The 21,493-nt window shown below is 42.5% G+C and overlaps 2 protein-coding genes across 8 annotated transcripts in view; one reads left to right on the plus strand and one right to left on the minus strand.

Annotated features, from left to right (window-relative positions):
* The window catches only part of SPIRE1 (spire type actin nucleation factor 1), a 163,120-nt gene that overhangs the window by 112,616 nt on the left and 29,011 nt on the right, over positions 1 to 21,493 (minus strand). For 2 of the 7 annotated variants that reach the window (XM_086373257.1, XM_086373255.1), the window contains exon 1: positions 15,346 to 15,476. The exons of the other annotated variants lie outside the window; for them this stretch is intronic. The gene's annotated coding sequence lies outside the window, so the exon portion shown is untranslated. Of the gene's footprint in view, positions 1 to 15,345; positions 15,477 to 21,493 lie in introns of those variants that run through there. 7 annotated transcript variants of the gene reach the window in all.
* On the plus strand, positions 15,412 to 16,496 carry LOC147346172 (S-methyl-5'-thioadenosine phosphorylase). Its single transcript, XM_086373272.1, has one exon. The coding sequence runs from the start codon at positions 15,464 to 15,466 to the stop codon at positions 16,313 to 16,315; it is 852 nt and encodes a 283-aa protein (XP_086229398.1). The 5' UTR covers positions 15,412 to 15,463; the 3' UTR covers positions 16,316 to 16,496.

The raw sequence follows: 21,493 nt of genomic DNA on the forward strand, positions 1-21,493 counted from the left end.
AGCCCTGGGATTTCTTTGGAAGGAATGATGCTGAAGCTGAAACTCCAGTACTTTGGCCACCTCATGCGAAGAGTTGACTTATTGGAAAAGACTCTGATGCTGGGAGGGATTGAGGGCAAGAGGAGAAGGGGACAACAGAGGATGAGATGGCTGGATGGCATCACTGACTCAATGGACGTGAGTCTGAGTGAACTCCGGGAGTTGGTGATGGACAGGGAGGCCTGGCATGCTGCGATTCATGGGGTCGCAAAGAGTCAGACACGACTGAGCGACTGAACTGAACTGAACTGAAAGTACTAGAAAAACATGAAAATTTATCTGCTAGTGCTATGGACAAGGGTTCTCACCTATTTAAGAAGAAAGAAAGAATCCATTTTCAACATTCTGTAGGACAAAAAATACCCTATTAATGTAAAAATGCCAAGAAATTGACAGAACAAAGAAATTAGATGTAACAAATAATGGGCTCTTACCGAACACAAAGATGAATATCACAACAGAAACATAAGCAAAAATCATGAAGGAACAAATCACTTAAATATTTAAATAATCAAAAATAAGGTTTTTGTTGTTATTAAAAGTTCAATCACACTGACAGTAAAAGAAGTGTGTATTTTTTTAATGAAATGTCATTTATGCCTAGTCATTTAGAAAAATATTCTTAAATGCTGATACTCAAAATTATCACTGTTCAGGAAAAAGAACATTCTCTCTTTCACATCATTTGTAAGATTATAAACTGTCACAATCTTTTTGGTGAACAATTTAGGAATATGTCCTCTTAAAAAATGTGTATACTCTTTGGTCTAGTTAATCCACTTCTCTGAATATTTCCTTATGATAAATTCATAGATAAAAGATTTAGTCTGTTTACTGAAAACTGTTCAGTCACTCAGTCACGTCTGACTCTTTGTGACTCCATGGACTGCAGCACATCAGACTTCCCTGTCCTTCACCATCTCCCAGAGTCTGATCAAATTCATCTTCATTGAGTTGATGATGCTATCCAACCATTTCATCCTCTATTGTCCCCTTCTCCTCCTGCCCTCAATCTTCCCCAGCATCATGGTCTTTTCCAATGAGTCGACTCTTCCCATCAGGTGGCCAAAGTATTGGAGCTTAGGCATCAGTCCTTCCAGTGAATATTCAAGGTTGATATCCTTTAGGATTGACTGATTTGATCTCCTTGATGTCCAATGGACTCTCAAGAGTCTACTCCAGCATCACAGGTTCAAAGGCATCAATTCTTTGTCACTCAGCCTTTCTTATTGTCCAGCTCTCACATCCATACATGACTACTGGAAAAACCATAGCTTTGACTACATGGACCTATGTAGGCAAAGTCTACAAAGATCATGAACTCCTTATTGCAAAATTCAGACTTATTGAAGAAAGTAGCGAAAACCACTAGACCATTCAGGTATGACCTAAATCATATTCCTTACTATTATACAGTGGAAGTAACAAACAGATTCAAGGGATTAGATCTGATAGAGTGCCTGAAGAACTACGGACAGAGGTTTGTGACACAGTACAGGAGGCAGGGATCAAGACCATCCTCAAGAAAAAGAAATGCAAAAAGCAAAATGGCTGTCTAGGGAGGCCTTACAATTAGCTGAGAAAAGAAGAGACGCTAAAGGCAAAGGAGAAAAGGAAAGATACACCCACCTGAATGTAGAGTTCCAAAGAATACCAAGGAGAGAGAAGAAACCCTTCCTCGGTGATCAATCCAAAGAAATAGAGAACAACAGAATGGGAAAGACTAGAGATCTCTTCAACATAATTAGAGATACCAAGGGAATATTTCATGCAAAGATGGGCACAATAAGGGATGGAAACGGTATGGACCTAATAGAAGCATAAGATATTAAGAAGAGATGGCAAGAATACACAGAAGAACTATACAAAAAAGATCTTCATGACCCAGATAACCACGATGGTGTGCGCACTCACTTAGAGCCAGACATCCTGGAATGCGAAGTCAACTAGGCCTTAGGAAGCATCACTACAAACAAAGCTAGTGGAGGTGATGAAATTCCTGATGAGCTATTTCAAGTCCTAAAAGATGATGCTGTGAAAGTGCTGCACTCAATATGCCAGCAAATTTGGAAAACTCAGCAGTAGCCAGAAACAGGACTGGAAAAGGTCAGTTTTCATTCCAACCCCAAAGAAAGGCAATGCCAAAGAATGTTCAAACTACCACACAATGGCACTCATCTCACACGCTATCAGAGTAATGCTCAAAATTCTCCAAGTTAGACTTCAAAAAGTACATGAACTGAGAACTTTCAGATGTTCAAGCTGGATTTAGAAAAGGCAGAGGAACCAGAGATCAAATTGCAAACATCCATTGGATCACAGAAAACTATGACCAACCTACACAGCATATTAAAAAGCAGAAACAGAGACATGACTTTGCCAACAAAGCTATGGTTTTTCCAGAAGTCATGTATGGATGTGAGAGTTGGACCATAAAGAAAGCTGAGTGCTGAAGAATTGATGCTTTTTAACTGTGGTGTTGGAGAAGACTCTTGAGAGACCCTTGCACTGAGAAGAGATCAAACCAGTCCATCCTAAAGGAAATCAGTCCTGAATATTCATTGAAAGGACTGGTGCTGAAGCTTAAGTTCCAAAACTTTCGCCACCTGATGTGAAGAACTGACTCATTGGAAAAGACCCTGATGCTGAGAACGATTGAAGGCAGGAGGAGAAGGGGATAACAGAGGATGCGATGATTGGATGGCATCACCGATTCAATGGACATAAGTTTGAGCAAGCTCTGGGAATTGGTGATAGACAGGGAAGCCCTGAGTGCTGCAGTCCATGAGGTCATAAAGAGTCGGACATGACTGAGTGACTAAACTGAAGCAAAGTAATGTCTCTGTTTTTAATACACTGTCTAGGTTGGTCAGAGCTTTTCTTCCAAGGACCAAGCATCTTTTAATTTCAAGACTGCAGTCACTGTCTGCAGTGATTCTGGAACCCAAGAAAATAAAGTCTGTCACTGTTTCCATTGTTTCACCATCTATTTGCCATGAAGTGACGGGACCGACGCCATGATCTTCGTTCTTTGAATGTTGGGTTTTAAACCAGCTTTTTCACCCTCCTCTTTCACCTTCATCAAGAGGTTCTTTAGTTCCTCTTCACTTTCTGCCAGAAGGGTGGTGTCATCTGCATATCTGAGGTCACTGATATATCTCTCAGCAATCTTGATTCCAGCTTGTGCCTCATCCAGCCCAGCGTTTCTCATGATGTACTATGCATACAAGTTAAATAAGCAGGGTGACAATATACAGCCTTGACCTACTCCTTTCCCAATTTGGAACCAGTCCATTGTTCTACGTCCAGTTCTAACTGTTGCTTCTTGACCTGCCTACAGGTTTCACAGGAGGCAGATAAGGTGGTCTGGTATTCCCATCTCTTTAAGAATTTTCCACAGTGTGTTGTGATCTACCAAAGAATTACTTACAATATAAAAAAACTGGAATCCCATTGTTTATCCCAAAAAACTGGATAAATGTACAGCCTTACAAGTTAATACTGCATAACTGCTATATTATCAGATATTTAATGATATGTAAAATATTTACAATGAATCAAGTGAAAAAGGTATTTCCAAAGCAATATGTCTAACTCCCTACATGTATAACACATTTTAAACACACACACACCCCTGTAAGGGTACACACTGGAATCCTCTATCTATTATTAGAGCTGGTTCAAGAACAGGCAGGTCACAATATCCACCCACAATTTGCTGGGAGTAACTGCCCAGTTGGGTAACTCCAGATAAGGAAATACATAAATTCTCTAGACTTTTCTTGAGACTTTTAAGTTTAAAATTATGTCAAAATGAAAACTTCTAAAAAACCTGAACTGAGATAAATGGCAAGGTTATTTATTGGCTCAATAAGAAAGCAGGCAGTCCTAGCGGCTCCTGGCAACTTCTACAACCTCAAGAGCACCAGCTTCAGGACAAGGCAGACCCTGTGGGCTACTGAGTGAAAGGACAGAAGGAACCTGGCTATTTCCTAAGACGGCTGAGTCGCTAAACCAAGCCAACCCTAAAGCCCACACCTCTGGACTTCCAGCTCTTGAGCCAATAACATCCTTACCATTTAAATCAGTTTGAGTTTTTTTGAACTTTTCATTTATATATAAATTTAAACTGACAGAAAAATCTCAACGATAGTCCTAACCTTTCCTGTATACCCTTCACCCAAATTTCTCAACAGTTAACATTTTGCCCATTTGCTTCATGTTCTCTCTCAAATACACACACAATCTTTAGAAACCATGTGAGAGTAAATTACATATATCATTGCCCAGTGTTCTCCAAATATTGTAGCATTTATTTCCTAAAAATAAGGACCACAGTACAATTATCAAAATCAGGAAACTTAACACTGATACAATCTAATCCACGGTCTATACTCAAACTTCACCAGCTGTCCCCAAATATGTCCTTTGCCTTTATTTCTCCTAACCTAGGATCACGCATTCCGTCTGCTGTCATATCTCATCGATCTCCTTTACCCTGGGGCAGTTCTTCTGTCTTGCCTGCCAGTGACAACAGGGAGAAGCACAGCCCAGACTCTCTCTGTGGGTTCTGCACACCCAGCAGGATGCCTGAAAAGTGGTGCTGTGTCCCTTTCGATGGGAAGGAGGCACAGGTGCTGGTCTGTCTCAGTACTGGTGATGTGAACTTTGATACTGTGGCTGTCGGACTTTGAGGCGGCCCCGGTGGCCCCAACCTCTGGTGTTCATACCCTGTGTGCCCTCCCTTGAGCGTGGACAGGACCTGTGACCTGCTTCTAACCAAGAGAACAAAGACAGCAGGATATTCATGACTACAGTAAGCGATTACCTTCCACCTTGCTGCCTGTGAGGAAGCCAGTGCCCATGCTGGGGAGGCTGCCTGCAAACAAGCAGAGACGACCTCTATGTGCAGAGGGTCTCCTCCACCAATGGCCAGCAAAATAGAGCAGCTGTCAATCTTTAACCACAAGGAATGGAATGCAGCCAACAACCTCCTGAGCAGGAAGTGGACCTGCCACAGTCGAGCCTCCAGAAAGGCCAGCCCCAGCTGACACCTGGATTCCAGTTGCACCAGACCCTGAGCAGAAGAGGACCCAGCAAAGCCATACCCAAGCCTCTGACTCAGAGAAACTATGAGGTAATATTAAGTTGCTATATTTGTGGTAATATCTGCCTGGGCATTGTTACACAGCAATAGAAAATAAACACGGTCATACTTAAGGTAGCTCTGCCAGATTACCCCAGTGTACTATTTTTCCATTTGAAATCAATATATAATTTATGGGAAAATCCTCTGTAACTATGCCAACATCACAGGCCTCATCAAACTTTCACAGCCTTAATGATCACTGGTGATTCTTGCCTCGGCCAGCTACTACCACCGTGTCTGGAAATGATGATGTCTTGTCCATTCTTCCTTCTGTATTTATCAGTTGGCAGAATGGGGAAAGAACTTTCCCTTCCCCCATTTGTTTACTCATGTACTTATTTACACGTCAAACACGCTCATACTTATTTCATTCCCTAGCAGATTTAATTCACTCTCAGGATTTATTGGGATACTGAGATAACCAGATTCCAGTGGGAACTAATTCAAGCTAACTCCTGAGTCCTTCTGACAAGTCCTATAACTTTTTTTAAACTGCCTGAATAAGGTGTCATTTACTTACCATAAAATTCACTTATTTTAAGTATACAATTTGGTGAATTTTAGTATATTTACAAAATTGTGCAACCACCACCACAATCTAATTCTCAAATTTTAATTTGTTATCACTTCCTGCCCCAGCCCTGGGATCTTCCATTTCTCCAAGGAACCTTGGCTACTTTTAGTGGGGAAGGCTGTCTGGAAACCAAAATCTAGGTGGTCAGAAGTGCTCATTGTTACCAGGGTGCCCCTACTGCTTCCAGGCCCTTTGGTGATATGTGTATGTATACATGTAAATGTGCTTCTATGAACACACACACATATACACATACAGACAGACATAAAAGGCTGACCTACTTTTTGTTTCTTGCATTTGAAAGCATCCTAGCTCACACAGACAGCAACATCAGAGATGAGATAAAAACCCCTTCCTCTCTCCAGTTAAGAAGGAAAGGGCAGTTCAAAAAAAAAAAAAAAAAGATTAGAGTTTTAATCTCATTCTATTTTATAACTCTGCACAGTTCCATGTTTTTCAGATTTTCACCACGAGGTCTGTGATGCCCAATGGTAAAGGACCACTGACACAATACATGTGTGAGTTGACACAACACAAGTCACTTAATGGCCTCCAGGGTGTGCAGCTCAGTGTTTAGTTCCATCATTTATTTCCTCATATGTCTGAGTGTTAGACAATTTGTAGAAATAAACACAAGATCTCTGCTTGAGAAAGAGAAGAACCAGAGTGCAGTCTGTTTTTATGAACAAAAGACAGACCAGATCATATTGCTCAAAACTCTCCAATGGTTGCACATCCACATCAGTACTATTTATTGATACAATGGCCAAGGTGGGGAATCAACCCAAGTGACCACCAATAAATAAATGAACAAAACGTGGTCCATACATACAGAGGAGTATTATTCAATTCTATCAAGGAAAAAAATTCTGACACATGCTACAACGCGAATGAACCTTGAGACATTATAATAAATGAAATAAGCCAATCACAAAAAAACAAACACTCTATGATCCCACTTATATGAAGTACCTAAAACAGTCAACTTCATACTGACACAAAGTAGAATGTGGTTGCCAGGGACTGTGGGAAGGGGGCTTCTGGGTAGTGGTTCATAGTTGCACACTTACAGGATGAAAATATTCTGGAGGCCTGCTGCATAACAATGTGAACACAGTTAACACTACTCAACTGTAAGCTTAGGAAGGGTTAAGGTAGTACATTTTATGTGTTTTTTAAATCACGTTTGCTAACAATCCTAGAGGACAAAACAAATGTCCAACAACAAATCAGCAATAAGAGAAAAACTCAGAAATGCGATTAAAAATCTCATGCATTACCAACTATCGAGATAAGTGACCTGTATGTAATAATACAATTATATTACATGTCAGCTGGATTGAGAAATGGACTGTGAAGAAAGCTGAGCGCCGAAGAACTGATGCTTTTGAACTGTGGTGTTGGAGAAGACTCTTGAGAGTCCCTTGGACTGCAAGGAGATCCAACCAGTCCATTCTGAAGATCAGCCCTGGGATTTCTTTGGAAGGAATGATGCTGAAGCTGAAACTCCAGTATTTTGGCCACCTCATGCGAAGAGTTGACTCCTTGGAAAAGACTCTGATGCTGGGAGGGATTGAGGGCAGGAGGAGAAGGGGACGACAGAGGATGAGATGGCTGGATGGCATCACCGACTCGATGGACGTGAGTCTGAGTGAACTCCGGGAGTTGGTGATGGACAGGGAGGCCTGGCATGCTGCGATTCATGGGGTCGCAAAGAGTCAGACATGACTGAGTGACTGAACTGAAGAGGGAATATGCAGTAGGCCTGCAATAAATCTCTGCTGCACAGGTGCATCTGTGTTTGTACCAGTGAGAGCAGCACTTGCTGCTGTAACAGACACAGCTCGCTGGGTAAGCATGTCCTGTGGCTGCTGGGCCCTGCAGCAGCACCAGGCAAGCGGCTACCTGGCTGACCTCACCGCCAGCTCGCCAAGCCACGCTAGCCTCCCTGACCTTCTGTGACCACCTGGAACCTTTCCCTGCAGGTCTTCACACACCTGCCTGGCTTATTCCCTCACCTCATTTGATCTCTGCTCCACTGTCACCATAAAAGAGACTTCACTTCCAAAATACACCCTCTCTTCTCTGTCCACTCCACCCCCGTCCACGTATGCTCTATCCCCTTGGCCTCCTTTATTTTCCTTCCTAGCACTCAATGCCACATGTTATTTTATATACATTTATTTGCATATTATCAGCTATAGATAACAGAAAGTAAATCCACTCGAGCAGAAGTTTGTCTATGCTCTCAATGACAAGAATGGTGTCCAACAGGGTAGGAGCTTTCCTGTAGAATGAAGGAAAAGGAAAGAGATACAGGAAGGGAGGGAGGAGGGTGAGTAGGACAAAAAGGGGGAAGAGGGATGAAGGGCAGGGGAAATGGGTGTCTCTGTGCCCCCCTAGCTCAGGACTTCTCCCCTGGTCTAACCTGTTTCCTGGGCTGCTTATTTTACTAAAACCAGTCAATTATTTTCTCCCTTTAATTACCTGACTTTCACAATTAACAATGCTAATGTTCACTTCTATTAGTACTATACACATAATTAAAAACATGACTTCCTCTCACATCTGCTGAACAATGGAATAAAATATAACTTTGTTAAGACATGAAACTTATTTTTTACTTAGGTCAAGGTAAACAAATTTCAGAAAATATTTTAATTATCTGAGAAGTCATCTGATATAAGAACCACACTGGATCTCACAGCTTTGTTACTGTACTTGTTGAACTGTGACTCATGCACTGGTTTACATAAGATCAAATTTCCTGCTTTCTAACTGCTTGAGTAACTTGTGACAATCACAAGGTCCTGTTTCTTGAACATGGACTGTGCTAATTCAACAATATTCCTGAACAGACTTTAAAGGAAACAGCATCTCTTTTTAGAAAGGCCTGGAACTGCTCACTTTCCCTCATGTCTCACATGCTTTTCTTTTGAGTCACCTTGACTCAAAAGGTGTGTTTTCCACAGCCCTATTTTGATTTTCTCTACTAGTGAAAATCATCGGAATTCCTAAGGATGCTGAACTTTATGGGAATCATTTAAACTGTTACTGGCCTGTGGTCAGGCTCTAAGGCTCTGAGCATGGCTCGCTGCACCCCCTTCTCATCACCAGCTCAGTCACAGGACTGGGCCTGAGATGGGACAAACAGAGTCATTCGGGACTAACAAGAAAACAAGGTGTATGCTCACCTCACATACCTCCTCCCCATCCAACACACAAATACACACCCATGATATCTCCTATCACAAAAGCAAAACACATCCAGTGTAAATCTCAGAACATACAAGAAATCAAAAAGAACATTATAGGATGAACCTAGAGATTATCATAGTAAGTGAAGTCAGAGAAAGACACATACCATATGATATTGCTTATACGTGGAATCTAAAATACGATTCAAATGAATTTGTTGAACAGAAACAGACTCACAGATATAGAGAATAGAACTGGGTGGTTGCCAAGGGGGAGAGGGGTAAGGGAAGGACTGGGAGTTTGAGATTAAGTAGATACAAACTTCTATATATAAAATAAACAACAAGGTCCTATACTGTATAGGACAAGGAACTATACTCCCATGATTCCCTAATAACTCATAATGAAAAAGAATACATGTATGTATGCATGACTGAATCACTTTGTTCTGCACCAGAAATTCAGACAACACTGTAAATCAACTATGTAGTGGTGGTTTAGTCGCTTAGTCATGTCCAACTCTTGCGATCCCATGGACTGTAGCTTGCCAGGCTCCTCTGTCTATGGGATTCTCCAGGTGAGAATACTGGAGTGGGTTGCCATTTCCTTCTCCAGAGGATCTTCCCCACCCAGGAATTGAACCCAGGTCTCCTGCACTTCAGGCAGATTCTTTACCAACTGAGCTATGAGGGAAGCCCCTATAAAAATCAACTATGAAAGTGAAAGTGAAGTTGCTCAGTCGTGTCTGACTCTTTGCTACCAGTGGATTGTAGCCCACCAAGCTCCTCCGTCCATGGGATTCTCCAGGCAAGAATACTGGAGTGGGTTGCCATTTCCTTCTCCAGGGGATCTTCCCGACCCAAGGATTGAACCTAGGCTCCCACATTGCAGGCAGACGCTTTAACCTCTGCACCACCAGGGAAGCCCTTAAATACAAGAATACAGTCTCTCAGAAAACCTCCTATAGAGACAGAGAACTTCAGATCCAAGTACTAACATCAAAGACTTCAAGGGAGGAAAGGAAGCCAGGTTGAAAGAAGGGGGAGGAGGCAGGAGAGGGGGGGCAAAAGGGGTGGCCTTACAGACGTCTCATGCCACCTACAGATACCCAGGCATTATGGGACTTTTCCCTGGGCCTCCAGAGAAGGGAGAACTGGAACTCGGCCGTACCAGGAATCAGACCAGACCAGAACCAGAATTCGAGTTCTCTGTCAAGATGAGGTGATCAGTCTCCAATCCTCAACTCAGGCTGAGGGCCCTTCAACCAGATTCCTGCGTCCAGGACCGGGGGACTAGAAAAATGGGGAAGGATAGGAAGGGTCAAGGAGAGAAAAGAGAGGGAAAGGGAGAGAGGTCAATAAAGTCTCTTGTTCCTTACTGGTCAGGGCACTCTGGCCAGTTGTCCACATCAGGAGGAGACAAGGGACTAAAGGATCTCAGTTGTGGCCGCTGGGTCTGGTCCATTGGCAGGCAAGCTGGCCCCTGAGTACCCCGAGTGGTCAGGATGTCAGTCTCAGTAAAGAAGAGTCCCCACCAGAGTCGCCATTTGTTGCAAGAAGGAGGACCCCTTCCAGGGCCCGAAACTGGGCTCTTGTCTAACACTCGGAAATGAACTGTCCGAGGAGACACATGTGCTGACAAACTCGGCAGAGCAGTTCTCTTGGGTTCCCTTACCCTACTGCTCTCCACCCAGGTGCCCTTTCCCAATAAAACCAACTATAGTCAAATGGAAAAAAAAAATTTAATGAAAAACATGACCCAATAAATGGAAGCATAATCCCTAACTTTTTAAAAATATATTTTCAACATTAAAAAATAAAAACAAAAGAACTTTATATATATATCATATATATCTCACTGTTAACAGTTTTATTATATTTTTCCTGTGCATATTTGTTAATAAAAATTGGATCATTAAGTACGTACTATTTTATAACCTGTTTTATACCATAGAGACCATCTTTTCACATTAACAATTCTATTCCATCCATTTATTTTTAATACTGTAGAGTCCTCTGCTACACTACAGTGAGGCATCTAAACAGATGCTAACTTTCCTCTTATAAAAAGTGCTGCATTATAACTGAATCACTTACCTGTACACCTGAAACTAATGTAACACTGTTAATCGACTATGTTCTAGTATAAAATTTTAAAAAAATTAAGTGCTTTAAATAAATATCTTCTTGCTACATTTTTATACACATTGAGTTATTTTCTTTGGAAAAGTTCTTAGCAGTAAAATTAATGGATTAAATCCATCATTTTCAATGTGTGATAAACTGCCCTTCAAAACATTAATTGCAGTCTCTCCTGCATCTGCATGTGAAAATACAGGTATATACTCGGGCTTGTGAATTCTTTACAAAAAAGCTTTACATTAAGATGATGATGATAACTCTAGCAGTAGCATCTGCCATCCCAGGAACTGTGGAAGCACTTTTCCCTACCTTATCTCTTTAATCCTTACAGCCACCCAGGCCAGCCGGGACAAACAGTAAAACCCTTGGTTGACAGACAGGAAACTGGGGCTAAGGTAAGGGTTATAAAGAAGCCAAGTTGAGGGCTCCCCTGGTGGCTCAGTGGTAAAGAATCCACCCGCCAACAAAGGAAACAGGGGTTTGATCCCTGGTCCAGGAAGATCTCACATGCTGCAGAGCAACTGAGTCCATGAGCCACAACTATTGAGCCTGTGCTCTACAGCCTGGAAGATACAACTACTGAGCCCAAGTGCTACAATCACTGAAGCCCATGAGTCAGTGCTCCCCAACAAGAGAAGCGGTCACAGTGAGAAGCCGCCCACCGCAATGAATAGCCCCTGCTTGCCACAACTAGAGAAAAGCCTGAGCAGCAACGAAGACCCAGCACAGACAAAAATAAAAAAGTAAAATTTTTTTAAAAAGTAGAGTTGAGGATTAGCCCGTCCCAGGCCTGCCTAACTCCAGAGCTCCCAATGGGGCGAAAAAGATTTCAAAGAGAAGACAGGAGTCAGCCCCACAGAACAAGAAATATAGCAGAGCCCACCTTGCTGGTCAGGAGCCTGGGTGCAAAATCTCAGAACTTTGGAGCTGGCTGGTTAAACTTCTGATAGCTTAAACCTGGCCAAGTGGCAGTATTCAGACCACAGAAATCAGTGCTGCTTTGTTCTGAAAGCCTGTTCACCAACACGGCAAATTCAAGTGATGAAGTCTGACTTCACCAACCTGGACGTTACTGAGGAGAGAAGGGCTGCTCATCTTTTCCCTAAGCAGCTGCTGGCTCCACAGCCAGGGAGGAGCAGGGTCCCCACGTGCAAGTGTCACAGGAAGCCCCAACTACTCCTCTCCAGCACCCACTGCCCCGGCACTTCACCTGCCATGAGAGCACCAGCACTAAGAGCCCCCTGCCCGTGTTCCACTGACAGCAATGGGGACAGAAGCCACAGGCCCCATGACGTATCTCGCCACCTCACATCCCACAGGGCTCCACAGGCCCCCCTCTAGGTCAGCGCCCTCTCCTCCCTACTCTTGGAATCCTCCTGTCATGCACACTAGGGGTTCCCTGTACCTTCATTTCTCTGAGCCTCCCCCTTCCCTGCTTGCTCTAACCTGAGTCTGATCTCCCCAAAGGGCAGTGCTGGCCCTGGCTGGCCTTTCTATAACAATTCTCAATCACTGGCCTGGAATTGGGAAGACATGCTCCTTGCTTCCCAGGTGCTTCTTCACTTTCTCCCTGCCTCCTCTGTGCCTTCTCCTTGAAGCCCTCCTGCTCTCCCTCTCCCATCCCAGACCACATTCACACTCCTCTCAGCACCAGGACGTGACCTGCTGCCTCATTGTCCTGTTCCCCCTCCACTCTCCGTGGTGTCAAAGGAACCCTTCATACCCTGGCCCCTCCTCTGCTCTAGTAAGGTCTCTTCCACCCAACCTCAGCCAGCCAGCACCATGGCAATACAGCGACTTCCTCTCTCCCCAAAAGTGCGGCTACCCATCACCCCCATCTCAAGGGTGCCCCTCCAGCTTTCCAGTTTATTCCCTCTGCTGCTGCTGCTGCTGCTGCTAAGTCGCTTCAGTTGTGTCCGACTCTGTGCGACCCCATAGACGGCAGCCCACCAGGCTCCCCCGTCCCTGGGATTCTCCAGGCAAGAACACTGGAGTGGGTTGCCATTTCCTTCTCCAATGCATGAAAGTGAAAAGTGAAAGTGAAATCGCTCAGTCGTGTCTGACTCTTAGTGACCCCATGGACTGCAGCCCACCAGGCTCCTCCATCCACGGGATTTTCCAGGCAAAAGTACTGGAGTGGGGTGCCATTATTCCCTCTAGGATCTGACTAATCATTTCTTGACCCCACTAGGACTTATGATCACCAATCCTGTGTTCTTTTGACCCTCTCACCTTCTTTGGCTACACCACACTCTGCTTAAACCCCACTCTTCACCAACTCACCACCTGCCTTTGACAAGTGAATGTGGCTGGAGTAAAACAAAAAACTATACCAACTGATCTTGCTTTAAATTCATTTAAGTTTACAATCCTGCCTCTTACATGGCTGGTTAATGCAGCCCAGAAGCCACCAACACTTCCTCAGCCCATCGACTGCCCCACTGTCCCACCTCACCATCTTCCTGCCTCCTCTCCCATCCCCCAAGCACCAACAAGGACCCTGGTGCCAAGGACACTGTGAGGGCTGCAGTCCTGAGAAGAGCACATCCACAAATGCCGCCATCACGTCTGACCGTCCTGAACACCTTCCATACACATCTTCTCTGTCTTCCTTACTCTGCGTGGACCGTCCTCACCCTGTGTGACTCCAATTCCCAGGGCCTTCATTTGTGCTCGACCCCCACCCCCCAAGGACAATTCTCCCCTCTATTCTGCACCAGCAGTATTCCCGTCTATGCTGAATCATTCCTGGATCAAGGTACAAATACAGTTACTTCTTTTATTAATTTTATTAATAATATTATTAATAAAAAATAAATCAAAGCTAGCAACTATTTGGGTTCCCACTTTCCTCTCCAGCTTTCATCCCAACTCCCCTGCTGCCCAGGGTCAGCCGGCCTCCAAGGTGGCCCAGTGATCCCCATGCCTGGCTCCCTGACTCTTACACAGTCCCTCCCAGTGTCCCCGGGATCTACAGAAAAAAGCTCAGGTGACGGCCTGTTACTTCTACAGCCAGGTCATCAGAGACAGTCTAGCCTCTGGATCTCTCAGATCACCTGTCTGGGAGGAAGCCAGCTGCCATGCTGCCAACTGGGGAGCCTGTTCAGTGACGAACCAAGGCCCCATCAGCAGCCACGGGAGGAGCTGCCATGGAAGAGAGCCTCCAGCCCTGCCGAGCCCTCAGATGACTGCAGCCCTGGCCAATATCCTAACTAATACCTCCTGAGAAACTGGGCCAGAAGCACTCACAAGAGCCATTCCTGAATTCTCGACCCACAGAAATGGTGGCAGAGCAAATTTTTACTGTTTTAAGCCACTAAGTTTCAGAGTTATTTGTCATATAGTAGATAACTAACCTACAGTTTACAGAAAAATGCCTCAATAAGCTTTGTTTACTGTCTCCAATTTCTTTCTTCTTTTAAATTCACTCTAGTACAGCTTTTGCCCCCACACCACTACACCAAAACCACTTGTCTGTAACCACCACATTGTTAAACTCAATAATCAATTCTTAGTTCTCATCTTACTTATCTATTAAATATTTCATGCAGCAGATCTCTTCCTCCTGGATAGACTTTATTTACTCGGTTTCCTGGACACAACCCTCTAATGGTTCTTCTGCTTTTCTGGTCGATTCTCTACTGGTGTCTCCTCATCTCACCACTCTCTTAATGCTAGAGTATCCCAGGGCTCAGCCCTAAGCCCCTTCTCTTCTCTGTCTCCCCACATTGCTTCAGTGACGTCAAAAAACTCATATAGTCCGACAATGGCCTTTAAGGTCTCACATCCTTGCTAATCAAAGTGTGGTCCACTGGCAGCAGCATTACCTGAGAGTTTATCTCTGACTCCACTCAAAACCAACCAAATCAGAATCTGATTTTAACTAGACCGCTGGGGGTATGTATGCATATTAAAGTTTGAGAGGCACTGCCTTTGTGATCTGGTACCCCATTGCTCTCTGCTCCCACCACACTGGGCTCCGGCCATCTAGGGATTTCAGCAGGTATATCCCCACCCTTAGGACCAGAACAGTACCATCCCATCTGTCTGAAATGCTCTTCTCCAGATACTTGCTCCCTAACCTCCATCAAGACTTGGATCATCTGTAACCACTTTGGGAGGTCAATGCTAATCACCTTGTTAAAAAGTACAAACCCACCACCATCACTACTACCACCATGCTCCCCATCACAGTTATCCATACAACTTTTCTCCAACATACACATAACCTTCCACATACTAACCTTTACTTATCATATTTATTCTCTATCTTCTTCAAGTATAATGCAAGTATCTGTGGGCTGAGCTGCTCTGTTCCCCGCCTGCATTCAGAGCGTGGCCTCCGCTCCTTCCTCGCCAGACATGTCCTCAGGTGCCACTCCCGCTGCCGTGAAGATTGGAATAATTGGTGGAACAGGCCTGGATGATCCAGAAATCTTAGAAGGAAGAACCGAAAAATATGTGGATACTCCATTTGGCAAGCCTTCTGATGCCTTAGTTTTGGGGAAGATAAAGAATGTTGATTGCGTCCTCCTTGCAAGGCATGGGAGGCAGCACACCATCATGCCTTCGAAAGTCAACTATCAGGCGAACATCTGGGCTCTGAAGGAGGAGGGTTGCACACATGTCATAGTGACCACAGCTTGCGGTTCCTTGAAGGAAGAGATTCAGCCTGGCGACATCATCATTATTGATCAGTTCATTGACAGGACTACCAGAAGGCTTCAGACCTTCTATGATGGAAATCATTCCTGTGCCAGAGGAGTGTGCCATATTCCAATGGCTGAGCCATTCTGCCCTAAAACAAGAGAGGTCCTCATAGAGACTGCTAAGAAGTTAGGACTCCGGTGCCACTCAAAAGGGACAGTGATCACCATTGAGGGACCTCGTTTCAGCTCCCGGGCAGAAAGCATCATGTTCCAGACCTGGGGGGCAGATGTTATCAACATGACCACAGTTCCAGAGGTGGTTCTTGCTAAGGAGGCGGGAATTTGCTACGCAAGTATCGCCATGGCGACAGATTATGATTGCTGGAAGGAGCATGAGGAAGCGGTTTCAGTGGACCGGGTCTTAAAGACCCTGAAAGAAAATGCCAATAAAGCCAAAAGCTTACTTCTCACTACCATACCTCAGATAGGATCCATGGAATGGTCAGAAACCCTCCATAATATGAAGAAAATGGCCCAGTTTTCTGTTTTGTTACCAAGACATTAAAACAGCATGGCTGCCCAGGAGACTTTGAAATTCCAGTCCTTTTGGGAATTCCTGCTTGAGAAAACATAGAAAAGATATGCAGCTTTCATGCCCTTGCTCCCCAAGGAAGAAGTGCTAAGACATTGCACTCATCAGAGATGCCTTCTCAAAGACTTGGACTGCTTCAAATAATTGAAGGAAAGCAAATTACACTTCCAGAAAAGAAAAAAAAGAAGACACCTTTCACCATTCCCCTATTAAATTTGTAACAATAAAGGTAGTCAGTAATATTCCTGTGCTGCCAAGGAATTTGAAGAAGAAAAGCTCTTAGACTATTTACTGGTGTGACTGTAAGTTGGTATAGTCTTTTTTGAGGGCAGTTTGGTAAAATGTATCAAAGGCTTAAAAAATACTCTTTGTGCTGGTTAAACTCCTAGGAATTTATCTTTAAGGAATTATCAGAGATACATATAAATAATTATGAATAAAGAAGGATGTATAACATAGTTATCATAGCAAATATTCAAAACAATCTGAATATCTAACAAATGGAGGTAAATCATGGTTAAGCTCTTAATTAGACTGTGAAGCAGCCAACTGAACATCATAGCTGCACATAATGTACAAAAGACATTGTTGCTGTATAATATGGAATGAGGATGTGTAAGCATTTTACAATACTGATTTTGTTTTAAAATTCTACATAGTTATGTACAAAGAATAGAAAGAAATATATGCACTCTTCTGTTATTGTATTTGGGCAGAGGGATACTGGATAATTTTTTATTTTATTTTTTCCATTTCTTCACATTTTTCTACAATGAATATAATTGAATAGTGAAGTTTTAGAAATAAAAATGGGATTAGAAAGATCCAGTTCTTGAAAACCCACTGTTTTTGGTAATGCAACAGAAGTTAAAATGGCACTGCTAAGAGGAGTTCTGTTTGGGTTCCATCTTTATATTGTTAAAAAGGCCATTAATGACTGTATGGTTAGAACAGTATTTGGATTTGCAACAATGTGAGAAAAGCTGAGTGTTTAATATGGAGCTAATCTTAAATTATTTAAGAGACCATATACACACATTATAGTGTGTGAGATATTTTTAAAACTGGTATTTGACTTTTTGTTTCTACACCTTTTCATGATTTGATGAATTATTTTACATGAGTTGAGTTTTTTTAAATAAAAAAGTGGAAGCTTAAAAAAAAAAAAAAAAAGTATCTGTGGGCTGAGATTTTTGTCTGTTCTGTTCACCAGTGTATCTCAAATCCTGAAGACAGCCTAGACACAGCAGGGGCTCAAGAAATGTATGTTGTGAAAGGACTCTAGCCCTCCATAGCTTCTTCCAGGGCTTGGCCAACGACTCTGACTCAGTGCCCCTGAAATCACTTCCTCCACTAGCACAGCTGTTCACGCCTGTGATCACTTCCCTCACCTGCCTGGAACCAGTGTCTTTGAGACTAGCCATCTCCTGCTTTACCAGGCTTTAACCAAGCCCCTCAACATTCTGTTAACGGCCTCCCCGCTAAGCCTCACGATTGTTTCAAAGATAATTCAGAACTAAAACTTTTCTGGTCCCTTCAAACTGCTAAACATTTCCTTTCTCCCTATTCCATTAACCAAACGTGGCTACTGAGCACTTGGAAGTGTGGCTGCCCAAAGTGAGAAGTTAAAATACATACCAGATTTGGAAGACTTGATATGAAAATAAGATACAAAATAGTTCATCAATAATTCTCATACTGATTATATGTTGATATGATAATTTAGAAATACTGCATTAATATGGCTGATTCATGTCAATATATGGCAAAAACAACCATAATATTGTAATCAGCCTCCAATTAAAATAAATAAGTTAATTAAAAAAAAAATAAAAATAAAAATGAACTTCTGAAAAACAGTTCTGGCATCTGTCCATAAAAGAAGGAAGTCCTAGACAATTTTTACTTTTGTCCCATTTCTTAATTCTTAAGACAACTTAAGAATTCTTCTCATTGAAGAAAAATCTGTACCAAAATCTACCCCTCAATAAATACAAAGAACAAGACAAAAAAAAAGAAATACTGGGTTAAATAAAATATATTATGATAATTGATTTCACTTGTTTCATTTTGTTTTTCATGTGGCTCCCATTATATTTCTAATGGACAGCACTGCTCTAAACCATTTTCAAACAAAATGATTCCTTCCTTCCTGGAAGAAATTCTTCCCCTAGCTTTTAACAAGCAGGAGACTGCGAAAGAATGTGAGGAAATGCAACATGCAGTTTAAAAATAAAAACTAAACAAAACCTGTAATGCTTTGAAATTATCACTTTGATCATCACTTGAAATTGAATATTTTAAGATAATATTTTTCAAAGACACATATAATAATAGAGTATATTTAAGTGACATTATAATTCAATATTATCACTATCTGTAAAAATTCATGAAGCTGCTATAACCTAATGATTCATGCACTTTTCTCAATGTCCTATACTTAAATATTTTAATGTTAAATAACACCACACTAATTTAATCCAAACTAAGTGATTCTATGTTTAAGGAAAAAGAAGACTCTTGCTTTTGCATGCTTCCTAAAATTTAAAAGGAGTGAAATAAAAGCACCCTCCTCCTTTCTTTTCCTCCCTTTAAAGTCAGAGTTCAGTAACAGACCATTTAAATACTGCCCCTGCTCACAGGAATCTCCTTAGCAACCTTTTATGGCTTGTCATGGGTTGCAGAATTTTCCCAATCTCCCAGTCTTGAAAAGGCCCATGTCCTGTCCAGAACAAAGGAACTTAAAACAGAAAACAAGCTCTTTAAATGAAAATTTTAAAGAGGCTTCACAGTCTCCTTCAGTTCTTTGCCAGCTCCTTTGCTCTAAGCATGCTGCCAATCTCCCTTTCCAAGGTAAAATCAGATCTGGTAGCTATGGCCTCTGCAAAAACAAGAGTGGACACTTCTAACAACACCTGCAATTATAATTAAAGGTCACACCTGTTGGTCCATACCATGAGATTCTAAGCCTGTTTCACAATTACAGGTTATTGATCCATTTTTTAATTTATTCAATTTAGTTCATGTGTAAGCTGTATAACAGTAATAGAATGTATCTATGAACAGCTTACTAAGTATCAAATAATACAAATATTGTCTTGCTCATTTTTATTACATTGGTATTAACTACCTAATTAGCCATGCTGAAGGAAAAATGAAATTCTAAGTTTAATAAACCAAAATTCATATAAATAAGTTTAAGAAAACAGGTACTACTGCCTCTTGAGTAAAGAGGGAGTATTTCTCTCCAAAGCATGTACTAAATTAGGGCCAGTGCCCAGGCTCCAGTTTTATGCCACACCCCTAAAAGCATCATTTTCTCCTATTTTACCTCTCTGGGCTTGAATGTGAAGTAGGGGGGCAGCCACAGGATTAAAGGGTAGAAGGTCACCTCATACTAAAATAAGTGAGACACATTCACACAGTCACCATGCCACCAATGCAAAATGGACAGGCTGGTGGGCATGGCCTTGTTAATGTGATTCCAATTATTTATTTATAAAATCTAACAGAATAGGATGCATTACCTTATCCCCAGCCACCTATATATATACACACACACAGCATCACTCTTCCCCACTATCTAAGAAGAGTTCTCCTTTTGCCAGTCTGGCAGAAGCCAATTCCCCCTAAAACTAAGTTCTCTTGCTTCTCTCTCTCTACAAAATTTTATTCCCCTTCTTGTCCTGCCCCCTGTTCCCCTGAGGATTAAGAACTATCAAAGAAAAAATAGGACTGAATCCAACCAAAACCTTGTGGGGCCTTCCCGGGACAAAAGCCCCTGTGTCCCAATTCTTATTTATAGAAGGAAAAAAGAAGGCTTTAGTCTCCCAGGCCTTCCCCAAATTCCAAAGAGCAGGCTCTAGCAGTTCATGATTAGGATAACCAAGTCACCTTACTGTCCAAGCTCCTCCTGAAGGAATACAGGTTGTTAGACCCTGATGCATACCTGTAAGATGTTCTGTAGAAACTAAGACCCCCACCCAGGTGTAGGATGATGACCACATGCTGACTGTAGCATGCAAAACCCAGACTGGTTGGAACATCACCCCATTACCTCACAACAACCCATCAGAAGAAGGTCCGCCAGCTGCTTGTGCAGCCTTCAACCCTCTCCCCTCATGTCATCTTTAAAAACCCTGAAAGCCATTGGGGAGTGTGGGTCTCTGGAGTATGAGCTGCCTGCTCTCCTTGCTTGGCACCAGCAAATAAATCCTTTGCTGTAAACACCCACTGTCAAGAGTTTGGCTTTCTGCACCGAAGGCACAGGAGCTCTTGTTAGGTAACAGTTTCTAACTTTTTTGAGGAGCAGAATTGAGACAACAGAAAGAAAGACCCAGGACCAATGTGAAGGAAGAAGGAAAGGGAAAAGGAAACAAGATGTCAGCACTCTTGTTTGGACACTCCTTTGGAATGGAGAATCTAGATATCAGTTGAAATGAAAGAACAAATACAGAGGAAAGAGAAGGTGAAGGACAAGTGTGCCTTCAGGGAAGGAGGAGGGGTGGGGTGGGGTAAGTGGAAGGTTCCAGAGTAGCTAGAGGGATGAGGGAGTTAAAGAATTTTAAAAAGGAAATTTTGATAATTTTATTAAATGTTGTTATAACTTATAAACTGTATTCGCTATAAGATTCTTTCAGAGACTCTTCTTAAATACCTTCCACTGCTACACTGTGCTTATCTGCTACGCTGCGTAAGTAGCAAGCAAGGGAGAGCCTCAGGACTGACCAAGTGTCTGAATTCAAAACCTACGTGAAGGAAAAAGTAAAACTAGGAAAGACAGTGGTTGATTGAACAAGTTCAGGCTCTGTCCTCCTATTCAGCTACATAAAGTCTTCACTGTGCAGCCTTTTGTTAAGATTCCTAATAAAGCAACAATTCTTTTTACTCATTTTATAAAGGTAATTCTCTTGCAACAAGATTTCTCAAGGACAGAACTGTGTCCTGATGCCCAGCAGAGTCCATACGTAGCAAGAGCTCAACCAGCGATGGCTGAATTAAGGAAAGTTCTGACTTGTTTACCTTTAATTCCTCCTCCCTTTCACAACTCTTCATTTTCCTAAGATCCATTTCTATTTACTCATGAAAGCTTCCCTCAGATAATAATCCAAACCACAAGGCAAGGTGCTTATTAGTTATCCACAGATGTGA

Source organism: Bos grunniens, chromosome 24 (genome assembly GCF_055505025.1).
Source record: "Bos grunniens cultivar Pamir isolate PY7600 chromosome 24, Bosgru_T2T1.0, whole genome shotgun sequence".
Classification (NCBI taxonomy): Eukaryota; Metazoa; Chordata; class Mammalia; order Artiodactyla; family Bovidae; genus Bos; species Bos grunniens.

Coding starts and splice junctions, on each gene's coding strand:
- LOC147346172 (XM_086373272.1), top strand. CDS start 15,464: ATGTCCTCAGGTGCCACTCCCGCTGCCGTGAAGATTGGAATAATTGGT.